We start from the raw sequence: 15,216 nt of genomic DNA on the forward strand, positions 1-15,216 counted from the left end.
TACAAGTTTCTAAATGGCACTGGGTATTCATAACCACTCTTGGCATGATGTAGCTGGAACATGGAAGCAATTGATTGGTTTGATTGGCATTATTAGAAGCTGGAGAGTAATAGATGATAAGATATCCATAGGGTAAGATTCTTTATGGATAACAACTTCTTCATTACATATGATGCGATGTTTCGGTATAGATCCTTATACCACTGTCAAGCAAGAGTGACAAGTGACAGAACTTGTAATTGCATTAAACAGTTGACTGAGTGTGAACAGTTCATCAACTGGCCATCACCATGCTTCCCTTCTAAGGTATCACAGTGCTAACATCAACCCCAGTCTCCTGTTGTACAGACCTACTGCCTTGTTTCCCTTCTGAGGCATCACAGTGCTAACATCAGCCCCAGTCTCCTGTTGTACAGACCTACTGCCTTGTTTCCCTTCTGAGGTATCACAGTGCCAACATCAGTTCTTGGCTCTCCTGTAATACAGACCTACTGCCTTGTTTCCCTTCTGAGGTATCACAGTGCCAACATCAGTTCTTGGCTCTCCTGTAATACAGACCTACTGCCTTGTTTCCCTTCTGAGTTTCTGAGTTTGTAAGAGAACATGACAGTGTGCATGTAAGAGTGAGAGAACATGAGAGAAAAGGAGAGACAGGGAGAGAGAGGCTGAGTAAGTGGACTTTTAAGCTGCTTTCAGCAATATTCTATTCACATCATTGGGTAACCATATCCTCACACATTATACTGCGCTAAGTCTCAGAATATATATACTTCAAATCAAAAGTTTAGACTTACTTAAAGCACTTACAATGTACATGTATATGGTTACATCAAAGATGAATTTCTTCACCAACTTGAGGTAACCAAATGCAATAACACCATGAGAACATTTGCATTTTGGTGTGAAGTTTTGTTAAGAATTCACCAATGTTTACTGAGTTTCACCATCTATTGAACTCATGACAATAATCGTTTCAACACTATTACTTTGGTTTACAATACATCAATTCCTTTTAACAGTACAGAATATTTTGCAGAATTCAGTTTAGAACAGTTGACTGATGTAAGTGGCTACATTTACACAAGTGAATCTAAACTGTTGATGGGTATACGTAATTGTGATAGTGACAAATAAACCTATATAAACTTAAAAGGAGCCCCAGTGAGTTGGGAGATTGAGAAGCCTAAACTGCTTCATGTAGGGTTTTAGCATTGCAGCATGGGTCAGGCAGAAGGGAAAATAATGTGGCTCGGGTCTGTGAGACAGACTAACATTATACCAAAATGGTGAATGAAACCACACTCTGTGGTGCCTTGAGCCAACACCTTAACCACTCAACTATCTAAATACAAATTTGATACATGCAGTTTGAATTGTGGAGTGAGTATGGCAGAAGTCACAAAGTAAATTAATTTGAATGCCAATTTACTCATCAAAAGTATCTGCTGCTGACAAAGTGTCAGTCTGGACGTTCACCAGCTCCTTAACATTCATACACAGACAATGAGACAGAAGCGCTTGATGTACAACCCAAGTCCACAGATGGACAGTTCGACAGATTGACCGTCTGCTCTCAAGCAGTTTCAAGTCAGCTACCAATGAATATCAACAATAAGTGTTTACACTCACTGGATAATTTCCCTCCCACCAGCTCCTTCCCTGTCCACTCAAGTCTGATTTCTGGACACAAGTCGTTGCTGGTGACATGCCACAATGTTTGCATGTGGGCCTATCACCAGTGGACAGACATGACTAGGGTAGAAACTTGCTCATATTCCTCCCACCACAATTAATTTGCTCCCATAATTGTCTTTGATGATCGACTGAATGGCCCTTAACTGCTGACTGAACTCTACCAAGTGCCTGGTATATATGGCTACTTGAGAGTGATTCATACAAACTAAGTGGTGTGGAGCCAACTATACACAACTGAAAATGTTACACATTGTACATGTGGTTAATGTCCTACAAACTTATCTCCAGTAACACAATGCAATTCAATAGACCTACGCTGTCTTTTGAGACTGACGGTCGCTTTGTGAAATAGCCCCTGACTTTCACGAGTTAATTTTTAGAAGCGCATTGGTTTGAGCTGATGTAACTGTTCGGTACTGGGCAGGTGATTGGATTAGCTCTGCTGAAGTATTTGATCAAGCAACGTAGTTTACTACTTGCTGGGCCCCTTGACAAGAAGACCTGACCGAAATAGAACCCACTCAGAGTGCTTGGCTTTATTTCTGTGAGTGTATTGTGGTTTGTTGAAATCCACAATAGCACTTTAGAGAGGATCAAGAAGGTTTAGGAAAATTTATCATGACATCTCTCCTAAATCAAACATAGGGCCATCACGAGCAGAAATAGATCCTGGATTTGGCATGCCAAATTCAAGAAGAACCATAGGAAAGAAACAATCATTTTTGGTAATTATTAAACCCTTTTCTTTTAGTTCAGCGGAACGGTAATTCCTTGAAAAGAAGCATTTGTAATGAAGACATAGAAATAAACTAAATCGGATTATGCATCTGTGACACAAACATCCTACTGATTACAGAGTGTTTTTCCTGGTCTGTGATATCTCCTGGCAAGATGATGTTTTCATATGTTTCTTCAGATGTCAACTGTTCACGATACCTAATGTACTTACTGGCTTGACACGTTACATAAGGATTTCTTATGAAAACAGGCAGGGGCATGACAGTTCTCACAAAACATGTCACTTATAACTGGAACCGTTCTTATTATGGTAATGAAGATGCCAACCCTGCCTGAAAAGGAAATCATTTTATCGCAAACATGGCAGATGACACCAAATCCCATCTCAAGTCTGATAACTAAATTTTAACATCTTTCAAATATTCTTTACGTCTTTTTACGCCATATTTTGGAATTGCTGCAAATTTTATCAGTTTTGCCTCCAGAGAACACTCCCAGTATTCTAACGATGGGGAGGGTGTTGAACAAGATTCTTTTACTGCCGAGGAATGAGATAGAAGCCTAGTGGAGCTAATCACGTGCACATGATACTGTCAACTGATCATTACATCGGTGTGGTAACTGCTACCTACAAAGCCCACAAAATTACAAAATTTAAATTCTGAGCTAATTGGTAAGAGGTTTGAAAACATTGCAAGGCACAGTTGAGTCCAGGACTGACTGTCTTGACTTTTATGTCATCATTATATTTGGGTTGTCTGTCGTTTCATATTCCAGTTCAATTTCAATTCCACATCAAAGTAGCCATTGCAAATGCCCAATAGAAACAGAATTTCACAAAATTAGCAACACTTCGTGGCGTCTAGCAATAAACTGGCGCAGCCATAAAACCCAAGCATGATTGTGAATAATTTACAGCTTTTGAGAAGAACTCTTATTCTTTAAAAGAACTTCTCTTTTCTGTTACAATCTCTCTGAGAGTTTCCGAGTTCGAAGTGGTTATGGCTTAGACTGGACAGAGGAGAAAAGTGTTGAAATTTGGATATGTTTTAGTTGTTCATAAAACGGCTCCTCTTCCAAAGAGAGCATCCATTTGGCATCTAATGGTAGAGATCTTTAATGGAGTGAAATTAATTAGTCGCGACAGACAAGTCACAAAGTGGTTCTCAGTCTACTTGCTTTGATTGGATCAAGATCCTACTGTTTCCACTTTTTTTGTAAAGACATCACTCTACATTTGGCCAGCACAGGAAGTGGTGTCTTCTGCGAGACAACGAGACAACACCTGCTAGCAAGCATAAGTGACACAAATGAAGCAGGCTAAATTGAGTTTAATTGGGTGGGGAGTACATAGTGGATGCTCTTAGGCACTAAAATTCTCAATATTATAACCACAATCAATATTACTGATGATAGGCCAATGGTTAGTGCTTTCACTCAACACCACATGGGTTTAATTCCACAAAAACACAGAAACTTGATGTTACTACACTAATGGTTACTGTGTTGATAGACTTGCAGAAGTCTCTAAGGTAATGATTAATGTTTAAATGATAATTTCTTAGAAATATAAATATCCCTCTAACAGACTGGCACCCTTGGAGTGAGGGAAATTAGTTTTATGCTACATTCAGCAATATTCCATTTATATGGTGGAGGTCTGTAAATAATTGAGTCTGGACCAGATAATTCAGTGATCAACAACATGAGCATCAATCTACACAACTGGGAACCAATGGACATGGGTCAACCAAAACAGGGAGCCTGACCACCTTATCCCATTAATCACCTCCTACAACAAGCATGGGTTCTGAAGATCAGTTCAAACCCTGATCTTCACAGGTAAGCATCCTTAGGACCGCTGTCTGCTTATCTAGACTTGCCTCTTTAAAGGATAGTATTATTAAACATAAATGCCTTCAGTACAGACTAGAAGAAAGGCAACTGAGCAGAGAACATAGTGAAGATTCTTACAATTATTTAGTTCATGCTAAGACCACTGATAGGTAAGTTGTGGACATGTACAGTTCAAACGTCAGTAATATAACCACTTCACCAGCAACTTCAAACTCAACAACAAGCAGAAAACCTTAAAGGACGCTAATGAACAATACTGCTCCATCATTAAATCCTAATTCCAACAACGCTCAAACAAATTAACCAGGCTATGCTTTCTCTAATGCCATCTGCTAACATGTGAGAGTATCCCTTCCTGAAGCAAGCCCTAAGGCTTCCAGAATAAGGGCCTATCTCCTTACCATTAACAGGGAACAGAGAACAGTTAGAGCACATGTTGTATTGTGTGCGAATCAGAGGTCACCCTCTACATGCTTCTATCAACTCTCTAGTGGTCAGGGAAGTGGATGCCTTGGGCACTGGGGACAGTGTTGGCTAACATCAGCTGAGTCTGAGTTTTGGCCTGAGGAGACACATTGTCGAAGCATATGCAGCATCCAGTGAGACCAAAACAAGCCACCTGTCATTTGTTAGCGAAGGATACTGTGTCACAAAACTTGTAACAAGATATGATGTTTTGTGACTAGCGCTTCATATTTCTGGTATAATCAATATGAGATAATGCTCTTTGTGAAAGATCTACATATTCAGGTGAAAACTGTTCCAGCATTCATGAACAATCCGATCCATTATGTTTATGTGACTACAACTGTTCAGGTTGACTGTGTTTGTGTTGCAGTCCAAATGTATCAAATTTCACAAATTTTCACATTCACCGTTACACAATTCCAATTTTCTTCACCAATACACAGAGACTAATTTGTAATAATGCTTAAGCAATGACATGTTTAGAATAGACCCTATTTGTAGTGAAATCCAAATCCTATTCCATTACAAATTCAAATTTTATGCAAGACACTTCTGGGTGAGGGAGACAGAGCGTCTGTTTTAACACATCCCACTGGGGACAGTTTTTAGCTACTTTGCATTATGTCAGTATATTTGTAAAGAAAGTCGATTAATCTTTTTGAGGCTGTTAACAGGTCCACCTTCATAAGTCACAACAATATAAAAAGACTTTAGGTCAGAAAAATTTTATTCATTGTTTTACAGATTTTGTCCTTGAGAAAACTTTCAAGAAGAACAAAAAAAAATAAGATAAAATAGTCACCAAAGTAATATTCCTTTTAAATAGTAAAACTATTGTACTTTCAGTAAACTAATGAAGAAATATAAACTACACACAGAAGCGTTTACCACAAAGTGTGATGCAATGTAAACAAAGCTCTGTAATCCTTCAACATGACGTATCAGATTGTGCAGTCATCAAGGACAAAACAATGGAGACATTTACTTAACTTGTGAGTCTGGTCGATTTTTTTGTGGGTTTGTTTTTATCAAACATGGTAAAGAAACCAATCCTGTAAACAACTAAAAACAGTTAATTGCCTTCTTTCCAAATGTCAACATCCTATCTGGCTTGTAAAAAATAGGTTTTAATGGGGAAAGGTTATTGGATGATATGTCGCCATGACACACAGGGATCCAGGTATAGGAGATGTGTGTACTATTTGTGAAATCCTTGAATTTGATAAGACAAAGGGCTTACGTCCTTAGATCCCAGGTTTTCAATCCGACAGGGCAGTTTTGCAAGCTGTCCCACCATGACGGTGATGTTGCGAGGTGTCGGCAAGAAGGCTGGTTCTAGTGGTGTGGCACCCATTACACACAGATCTGAAACAACATGAACATCAACACAATCATTGTTACATGCATTGCTATATACATCGTCACAATAATATGTCTATCTCTCCTGATTCAAAACACTTTTGGCACTACCCTGTTTTCAGTAATTTATCACTGTTATTACCAATGTAGGGACTCAAACCCAGACCTTCATAGTGGCAATAGTTGTCATGTTAACCACTAGGCTATACCATCAATCTCCCACACATGGATGACATTTCTTGTAGTGGTTGACATTCTAAAGGTTAGCATCACTGAGTATGTTTAAATATTTTTTCCATGCTTGAAAGTTTGAATTAACTGTCATCAAACGAAAAAAAAACATTTTACCTGTCAGCTTTTTGAAAAAATGATGAAACATGACTCAAGTTGTTTTATCTACTCATATTCTCAGCAATACATGGGTTTTGGAGATACATTAAATGTCTACTAAATATCTGTTAACAAGTTATTGCACTTCTCGGACTGTACTTTATGAATATTTTTGTGAAATCAATATTTATATATTGGCATGAACAACATACTGGACCAAACTAAACCCGTTAAGGTTCTATGTGAAATGAAACATAAACTATTCTTCCACATATCTATTGCTTCTGTCACAAACTTAATAATACCATTTCAATTTCTGGAACACCAGAAAGATACCTAATATGATTTTATACCCCGAAGACTACTGATATAAACTCAATTAATTTCCATTTAATTTGTGAGGAAGAGATTCCCCTTGGTGTTGGCCTGCAACACAACACAGCTGATTAGCCATCCACTCTGTGACACATCACAGATATCCTGCAAAGGAAGGGATGCTTTGTTTCCATTCAAAACAAGGCATAGAAATACATTGTACCTTCTAGACAGAAGAGGAGCGAAACAGGAGAAGGTAATTGAAGTGAAATCTGACCCAATGCCACCTGAAATCACAGTCACTTGACCGATCACCTAGCTAATTGGTTGGAATTAAAATGGCAGTAGCCTCTGACCACTCACAAAACAAATGGTATTTATCGTCATTAATTAAACAAGACATTAATCACTATGAAGGACTATGACCCAAATGCCAGACACTGAAAATTGTGAAACGGGGTGATTCTTTCATCTTATTGAACACCTCCAACAAATCCAATCACACGAAAGTATCAAGACGGTCGTAAAGGGACGCTGTTTAAATGTCATGTCCCATGGAAAGGTAGACAGCAATTAAATCCTCTATTAGGCGTGTTGAATGTATACCACACAGGTGGGAAATTAAATCAAACTCAAGAATTCAGTTTGTCGCTTGAATGAGATTCTCTGGCCCTCGAGGCACTGCAGGAGTTTCCTCCACTTCGGGGACCAGGATCCAATCTTTTTTTTTCATTCAGTAAATTACACAGATACATCCTACAACAATATATAGTCAAGTACATTGTTGTGGCATCTAGACAGACAATAACAAATAGTGAAGAAGATTGGTGTGACATTCAGACCAAACCATAACAAACAGAAGAACAGCAGACTATGACATCTAGACCAGACCTACAACAACAAACAGTAAGGGATATGTGTGAGTGAAAAACCATTTTATGCCACTTTAAACAACTTTCTAGTTATATCAGGGCATGTTAGACTGCATCCTTGATTTCTCCAGGGTATACATTCTGATGAATCTCCACTATACCCCGGATACATCTACAGCTTGGCCCGATAATTTTATTACCTCCATTTGCTGGCTCTGCATTCTCACAGTAGCCAATCAGCTAAACGGCCATTACAGTCGAGATTGTCAGTGTCAACTAAGATAGCAGTCACATTTATGAAGGTTTGTTCACAATGCAACTCAGGTTTGGGGGAAATCATAAATACAAATTATCAGGTCCAAAACAATACAAAAATATATGCAAGAACTCCTTCCGTAGAAGGTATAGTGGATATTTATCTGAACGTATACCATGGAGATAGAGATGATGGTTAGACTGAAGACTACCTCACCCACAACAAATGGTAAAGAATATCCATGAGTGAGTGAGTGAGTGATTGACTGATTGACTGAGTGACTGAGTGAGTCAGTGAGTGTGTGTTCTATCCTACTTTGAACAATCGTCTGTTATGTCATGGCATGTGTGAAAGAAGGAAAGACTCAGGTAATGCCAGTCTCAGACATTTACCATTTCCAAGAAACTCATGACACAGGTATAGTACTGGAATCCCTCAAAGCAGGACTCTGGCATTCTCCATACATTCAACTCCACACAAGGAATTGTGGCGCCTAAGACAACAAGGCCACATGTGCCCCTCGAATGAGTGCTGAGATATGTCATTTTCCCCATCACTACATGTTTAAATGTACTGGAAAATACAACTCATTAAAGCATTTTTTTGACGTAATGATCAATATCCTGTAAGACTGTTATGTCACATGGGAAATGATTAAAAGAGTTGTGGTTAGTGTTAAACAGGGATTTCAAAGCAATTTCATTTTGACCTGTTAAGTCATTGAGTGCATTTTAGACAATGATTGATCAAGAGATCAACCATGTCAGTGTAATATATAGGCGGTAGTATCATTCTTCTTTGGTTGCACATGCTCCCTGTACCATGGCTTCTTCCTGATAGCCACTGTCTGTATCATGGATTCGCACATGTACTGTCTGTATCATGGATTATTCCTGACACCAGGTATCATGGACTCATGACACCCACTTCCTGTTCCATGGATTCATGACACTCCAGGTATCATCTTCTTGAAACCCACTTCCTATCAAACAGGTTGATGACATCCACACTGTGTACTATGGATTCTTCATGAATCCCCTTTCCTGTTCCATGGTTTAATGGCTCATTCCCTATACCATGACATCTTCTTCACAGTCACTCCATGTACCATGGATACTTCTTAAAATCCATTCCCTGTACCATGGATTCTTCCTAAACCCTTCATGTACAATGGGTTCTTCTTGACAGTCAATCCCTGTCACATGGATTCTTCATGACACCAGCTCCCTGTACCATGAATTCTTCTTGACAATCACTCCCTGTACCATGAATTCTTCTTGACAATCACTCCCTGTCACTTGGATTCTTCTTGAAAGTCACTCCCTGTAACATTGGTTCTTTGTGACAGTCAGTCCTTGTAAAAATGAGTTCTTCTTCACAGTCACTCCCTGTACCATGGGTTCTTCCTGACTTCAACTCCCTGTACCATGAATTCTTCTTGACAATCACTCCCTGTACCATGAATTCTTCTTGACAATCACTCCCTGTCACATGGATTCTTCTTGAAAGTCACTCCCTGTAACATTAGTTCTTCCTGACAGTCAATCCCTGTAACATTACTTCTTCCAGACAGTCAATCCTTGTAAAAATGAGTTCTTCCTGACAGTCAATCCCTGTAACATTAGTTCTTCCTGACAGTCAATCCCTGTAACATTAGTTCTTCCTGACAGTCAATCCTTGTAACTTTAGTTCTTCCTGACAGTCAATCCCTGTAACATTGGTTCTTCCTGACAGTCACTCCCTGTAACATTAGTTCTTCTTGACAGTCAATCCCTGTAAAAATGAGTTCTTCTTGACAGTCACTCCCTGTAACATTAGTTCTTCTTGACAGTCACTCCCTGTAACATTAGTTCTTCCTGACAGTCAATCCCTGTAACATGGATCCTTCTTGACAGTTACTCCCCGTAACATAAGTTCTTCTTGACCATTACTCCCTGTAAAAGGGGTTCTTATTGTCAGTCACTCCTTGTAACATAGGTTCTCACTCCCTGTAACATGGGTTCTTCTTGACAGTCACTATCTGCAACATGGGTTCTACCTAATTTATACTTCCTGTACCATGGATTCTTCATGACACCAACGCCCTATACTCTCCCAAGTCACTGTGACCGTCACTTCTCCACTGGGGAACACAAAAGGTAGTGAAAAACTTTCCTCATCTAAAAATCCCATGAGGGTGTATTATCACATACCACATCCATTATTGCTATCTCTGTGTTCTGCCAATGTTGTCTCTGACATGTTCACAGATCACAGAACCTTTCCTCCTCAGATCCTGGATCTGTCAGTGACACCTTATAGCCTTCTATACATCTTTAGATTGATTTCATGATCAACTTTCCATGCTGAGGGATACAGTGCTAGACACACTAGGTGCAGCTGGCACACAGACAAATTGCATTGGACTTGCTATGCAACACAATTCTTAGGGCACAGGTTTTTATGGACCCATTGCACAAGTTACTTGGAATAGCTTAGATCTAGATGTCCAAGAACACAAGCCCCTCATCTAAAATTAGCACTCTGAGTAAATGAGTGTTAGTTCTACACCACTTTTGGAAATATTCCAGCAATGTAAGGGCAGGTGACCCCAGAAGCAGGGTTCAAACATTGTGCTTATGTGGAGAATCAAACACGAGTCTTTGGCATGATGAGCGAACACTAACCCAACACCCTGTTATTAACACAGACACAGATGCAGGCAGAGATGCACAAACAACCCATTAAAAAAAGACAAAAAGATACAGAAGAAAGCTATCACATTTTTCAATGAATAACAATTCTGAAACACACTGGTCATCACTTATTCCTGTCTACAAGTTATAGGAAAAATTTGCTTTCCAATGTGTTTTTTTAAATGCATATGATGACTTACAACTTCAAATGTCCCCTGTTTATCCATGGATGATTTAAAATGCCTGATTTTCTTATACAAATGTATCTGTTTTGTTGAGTTCTCTTTTGAGGTTCCTTATGTTCTTTTGGGTATGAAAACAGTACACTGTGATGCAGTATACGAGCAAGAAGAACATGTTACTTTTTCTATCAGTACATTGCATTTATGATGTGTTCATTCATTTTCTGTTAAGTAAGGTTTATTTCTTGTTGTCACTGATGTTAATCTGAGGGGGATGCTGTGAATGAATGAAATGGGTTTTATGTCACTTTTAACAATTATCAGCAATATCTCAGAGGTGGACAGCAGGAATGACTTCACACAGACTACCCCATCACCTCTGTAAATGGTAATACATTGGTGCCTTCTAATAATTCAATACAATTAATCAAACAAATTACAAATATAGGACCAGACATACAAATATATACAGGACTAACACTGTACAGAATGGATTTAATTACATGCTATTTCTGTTGAGTGATCACTGTAATGTCTGTCCATTATGAGGACTAATCAAAACTCTGATATATTATGCTCTCTTAACAACTGCTGTATGTATACTTAGTGGGGAAAGTGCACTTTACACAAGAATATGTCAGTTAAAAATGGTCCTCAGTTTTTCTTGTACAGTGGAAGCTGTCAAAACCGGCATCTGTCCAATCTAGCAAGTTGTCAACACTGGCATAAAATCTCAGTCCCAAAGCCTGTACATTTATCACAAGCTCTTCAATCTGGCACATTGTCTAAACCAGATTATTTCTTCAGTCCCAACAAGTGCAAGGTTAGACAGCTTCTACTGTATAATATTTAGCTCAAGGAATCCCCTTCCTCTGGTAAAAAAAGCATATTCAAAAGTTTATATATTTGACAAATACTCTTGATAACATTCTTAAGTTGGAATACCAGAAACCAAATAATATTTCCCTAACAATTATTATTTATAGTGATGTCCAAGTAAACAACCAATGACATGGAATGATTTTAGTTCTCTTGGAACCTGAATACTGTTATTTGAGTTCTGAAATGTCTCAGTCAACATATTTATCATATGTTACTGAAATTATGGAGCATCACATTATATCCATCTTGATAGCTCATATTACGATGTCTAAACTACACACACACACTTCAATCATTCTTCAAAGTCAGACGTTGTGAACAATCATGATGTTCCTTTGAACTGTTTTAATGTAAACAACCACCCAATATCTACATCAATTCATTTCTGCTAGTAAACAAGAGTCTGGATGTGTCACAGGAGATTGCCCAGTAGTTGAGTCAATCCCAGCATGTCAGAGACAATTGCGTATCTGCATCCATCCTGCCAATGATCAAGAGAAATGATATCACCATAATGCTCACTTTGACATATTCACTCCATCAATTTCTCTTTGATAATAACACCAAATATTCTGGGAAGATGTATCATTTTGTCTTGCCCATTGTTTTAACCACATTGAGGAGCTGCAGTAATGTCAACTGATGTTATTCATGAACTGTTCATTGTGAGTTCAATGTACATAAACAGTACTTCAGGCTTATTGTATCTGGTCTTAGTTACATGGTACTTGTGAAAACTGTTGGACATTGAAGGATTGAATAATTAGCAAATTAAAGTGCATCAAGGGTTAATCATGTCAAAATAAAGATAAACAAGGAAAATGTAAGATATTTTCTCTCATCTCCCTTTTAACTTTAAATTAAATGAGAGAGTTTAGTTCTATGCCACTCTTAGTAATATTCCAGACCTGTCTGTCTGTCTGTCATTCTGTCTGTCTGTCTTAGTAATATTCCAGCAATATCACAATGGGGGACACTAGACATGTGCTTCACACATTGTGCCCCTGTTGGGAATAAGTCCTTGACCTTTGGTGTGATGAGCGAATGCTTTAACCACAAGGCCAACCCATCATCCCCTTCAAATTAAAGAAGCCCAAGATATTTCAGTATGGTCAAAGCAAACTAGTGCTTAATACGATGAGCAAAGATCCATATTTCTGACATGTGATGACAGATTTCACCCATGAGACAGCAGACATGGACTTCACACATTGTTTCCATGTGGGGTATCCAACCCTTGTCTTCGGCATGACGAGCCAACATTTTAACCACTAGGCTATCCCATTGCACCACATCTCCGAAAAAGTCAGCACAGGATTACAAAAGGTTGAACCATTACATACATGTTTTATCATTTGTATATAAACATCAAGCATCTCTCCCCTACCTTGTCCCACCACTATAGCCTTGTCTGAAGCCGTGGGAATACACACATCCCATGATAAGTGTGTTCACCTGAAGGTTTATGGCTACACATACAAAAACAGTGATAACTTATTCTTTGTTTCCATCCATATCCAGACTGAGAGACTTTTAGTCTAAGTAATTGGAATGAATGAGACATAATGTCTCTTTAATCATCATCAACTTTGAAGATGATATAGAAGTATCCCGGGACAATTCTGATTTACGAACATTTAAGAAGCAAAAGTGGATTTAACAAGCAGTCATCCAAAATTTCTCAAACACTCAAGTTAAGAAAATGCATATATATCTCTTCAGCTCTTATGGCAGGCATTATTTGTAGCACAATAAAATCCAGAACGGCTTTTAGGTGCGGTAGATCAGGCTTTTAGAATGCGATTAAATGAGCAATATACAATGTTGCTATTCATTAAAGTTTGATGAAAGATGCGATATTTTGTTTTCATCCTTCCAGTGGCATTTTGCTTTCCAGATGTGTATATTCTTAAAAGCAATACACTGTAAGGTGACTGTAAGATAACTGTAATTGGACACCATTGCACTGTCATGGTTTTAAAAAGTGCAAACCGTTCATTTATTTTGTGAAGGTATAATAATTTACTACAGCTGTCCACTGGAGATTTGAATGTTAGATAGTTGAGGACACCTCCAAAAGAGTGAGTTTGATTTGTGGCTGATTATGGTTCTATATCACAATGTTATAGGTTTCAAGCCACACAGTGTAAAGCAACCTTTGGGCAAGTCAAGCAATGTTAACATAAATGGGTTACAATGGAGGCAGGGGAAATAAAGCAAGAGCTATAGGAGTCATTTTTCATTGACCTTTCGAAAGGATTAGGACAAAGAAGAAGCATTAAGAGGGAAAGAAATGAGAAAAAGATGGAAGAAAAACTAAATCTAAAGACATGAAGAGAAGAGAATTTTTGTAAAAAGTCTGATGATTCAAGCAAGGCTCTAACAGTGATATTTCAATATGTCCAAGTCTGAATAACATGCACTATGAAAATAATAATATGCATCTGTTCATACCAGATATAGTTGAATGGTAGCTGCATTACATTCAAACACAGAAGCAGCTCTTTCACCACCTTTCCTTCTAGTTGTGCCTGAGATGAAGAACTAATGAAGAAATATGCCTTACAGTTTAACACTTCACTTTGGGTTTACGCATATATCTCCAGCGAAGTCTCAAGACTTGAAACATGATCCTAATGCAAGTGGCTACATGACTCAGGTTGGCAAAGCTAAAACAAAGAGTTTTAATGGCATCACTATAGGTTAACCGAAATGGCTATCTAAAGTCATGACAACTGTATAAGAGAATGTCTTAGTTTCTTACTGACTTTATGAGAACATTTCTGCACTTGTCATTGCTTTGAGACACCTGGACTTCACCCTAAGAATGATAAATACCAATGGATCATGGACCCTAAGTACTGAGTGAGTGAGTGAGTGAGCGAAACCCAGTCTCTGATGACCAGATGTTTTCACCACTACGTTGTTAATATCTGTGATATATATAGAAGCATTGTTTTCAAACTGAAAGTTGATGACTGAAAGATCAGTGTAACTTCCCTTCCCGTAGCAAAAGATTGTCACTACATTATGATATTTCGAATTTAATCAAGTCAACACAAAAAGGCTATTCAATGACTCGGCAATCAAACTGTAAGAATGGTCATCATTGTGACCTTGACCACACATACTGGTTACTGACAACCATGACATATGGATTGCCACTCGAAATGCGGCACTGACAAGAAAATACTTCTTAAGTTATCGTCCAAACTTTCAGTTCCTCGGGATAAGGTATGAAGGACGACCTTGACCCCTGATATAACCCTGACTTCAATGTGTCAAAAGCATTTCTGTTGGTATTAAAGGTTTCTGAGACATACTCCTGGCACCATGCGTAAATACAATGAAAAGAAAAGCAAAACATCACGCAGCAGCCAAAGTACTAGAAACAAGGAAGTGAGCAAAAGAGGGTGATGATGCCACAGGGAAAGGCAGCGATGGCAAATTGGTAAAAGCATCAAGGGAAGTGATTTAAAATAGCGACGGGATTAAGATATGGTGTCCAATAAATGAGGCAGACAACAGTTCGAGTCTCGGCTTTTGTATCCTCAATGATGCCAGGAGGGAAGAAATGAGTCCCTGCC

General features: G+C 38.5%; 1 protein-coding gene across 2 annotated transcripts in view; it reads right to left on the bottom strand.

The window, feature by feature from the left end:
- Window positions 1–15,216, bottom strand: part of LOC137276724 (zwei Ig domain protein zig-8-like) — a 129,230-nt gene that overhangs the window by 17,590 nt on the left and 96,424 nt on the right. For both annotated transcript variants that reach the window (XM_067808356.1, XM_067808355.1), the window contains exon 3: window positions 5,999–6,123. In XM_067808356.1, coding sequence (XP_067664457.1) covers window positions 5,999–6,123 — 125 coding nt within the window. The remainder of the gene's footprint in view (window positions 1–5,998; window positions 6,124–15,216) is intronic.

This window comes from Haliotis asinina, chromosome 3 (assembly GCF_037392515.1).
Source record: "Haliotis asinina isolate JCU_RB_2024 chromosome 3, JCU_Hal_asi_v2, whole genome shotgun sequence".
NCBI classification, from domain to species: Eukaryota; Metazoa; Mollusca; class Gastropoda; order Lepetellida; family Haliotidae; genus Haliotis; species Haliotis asinina.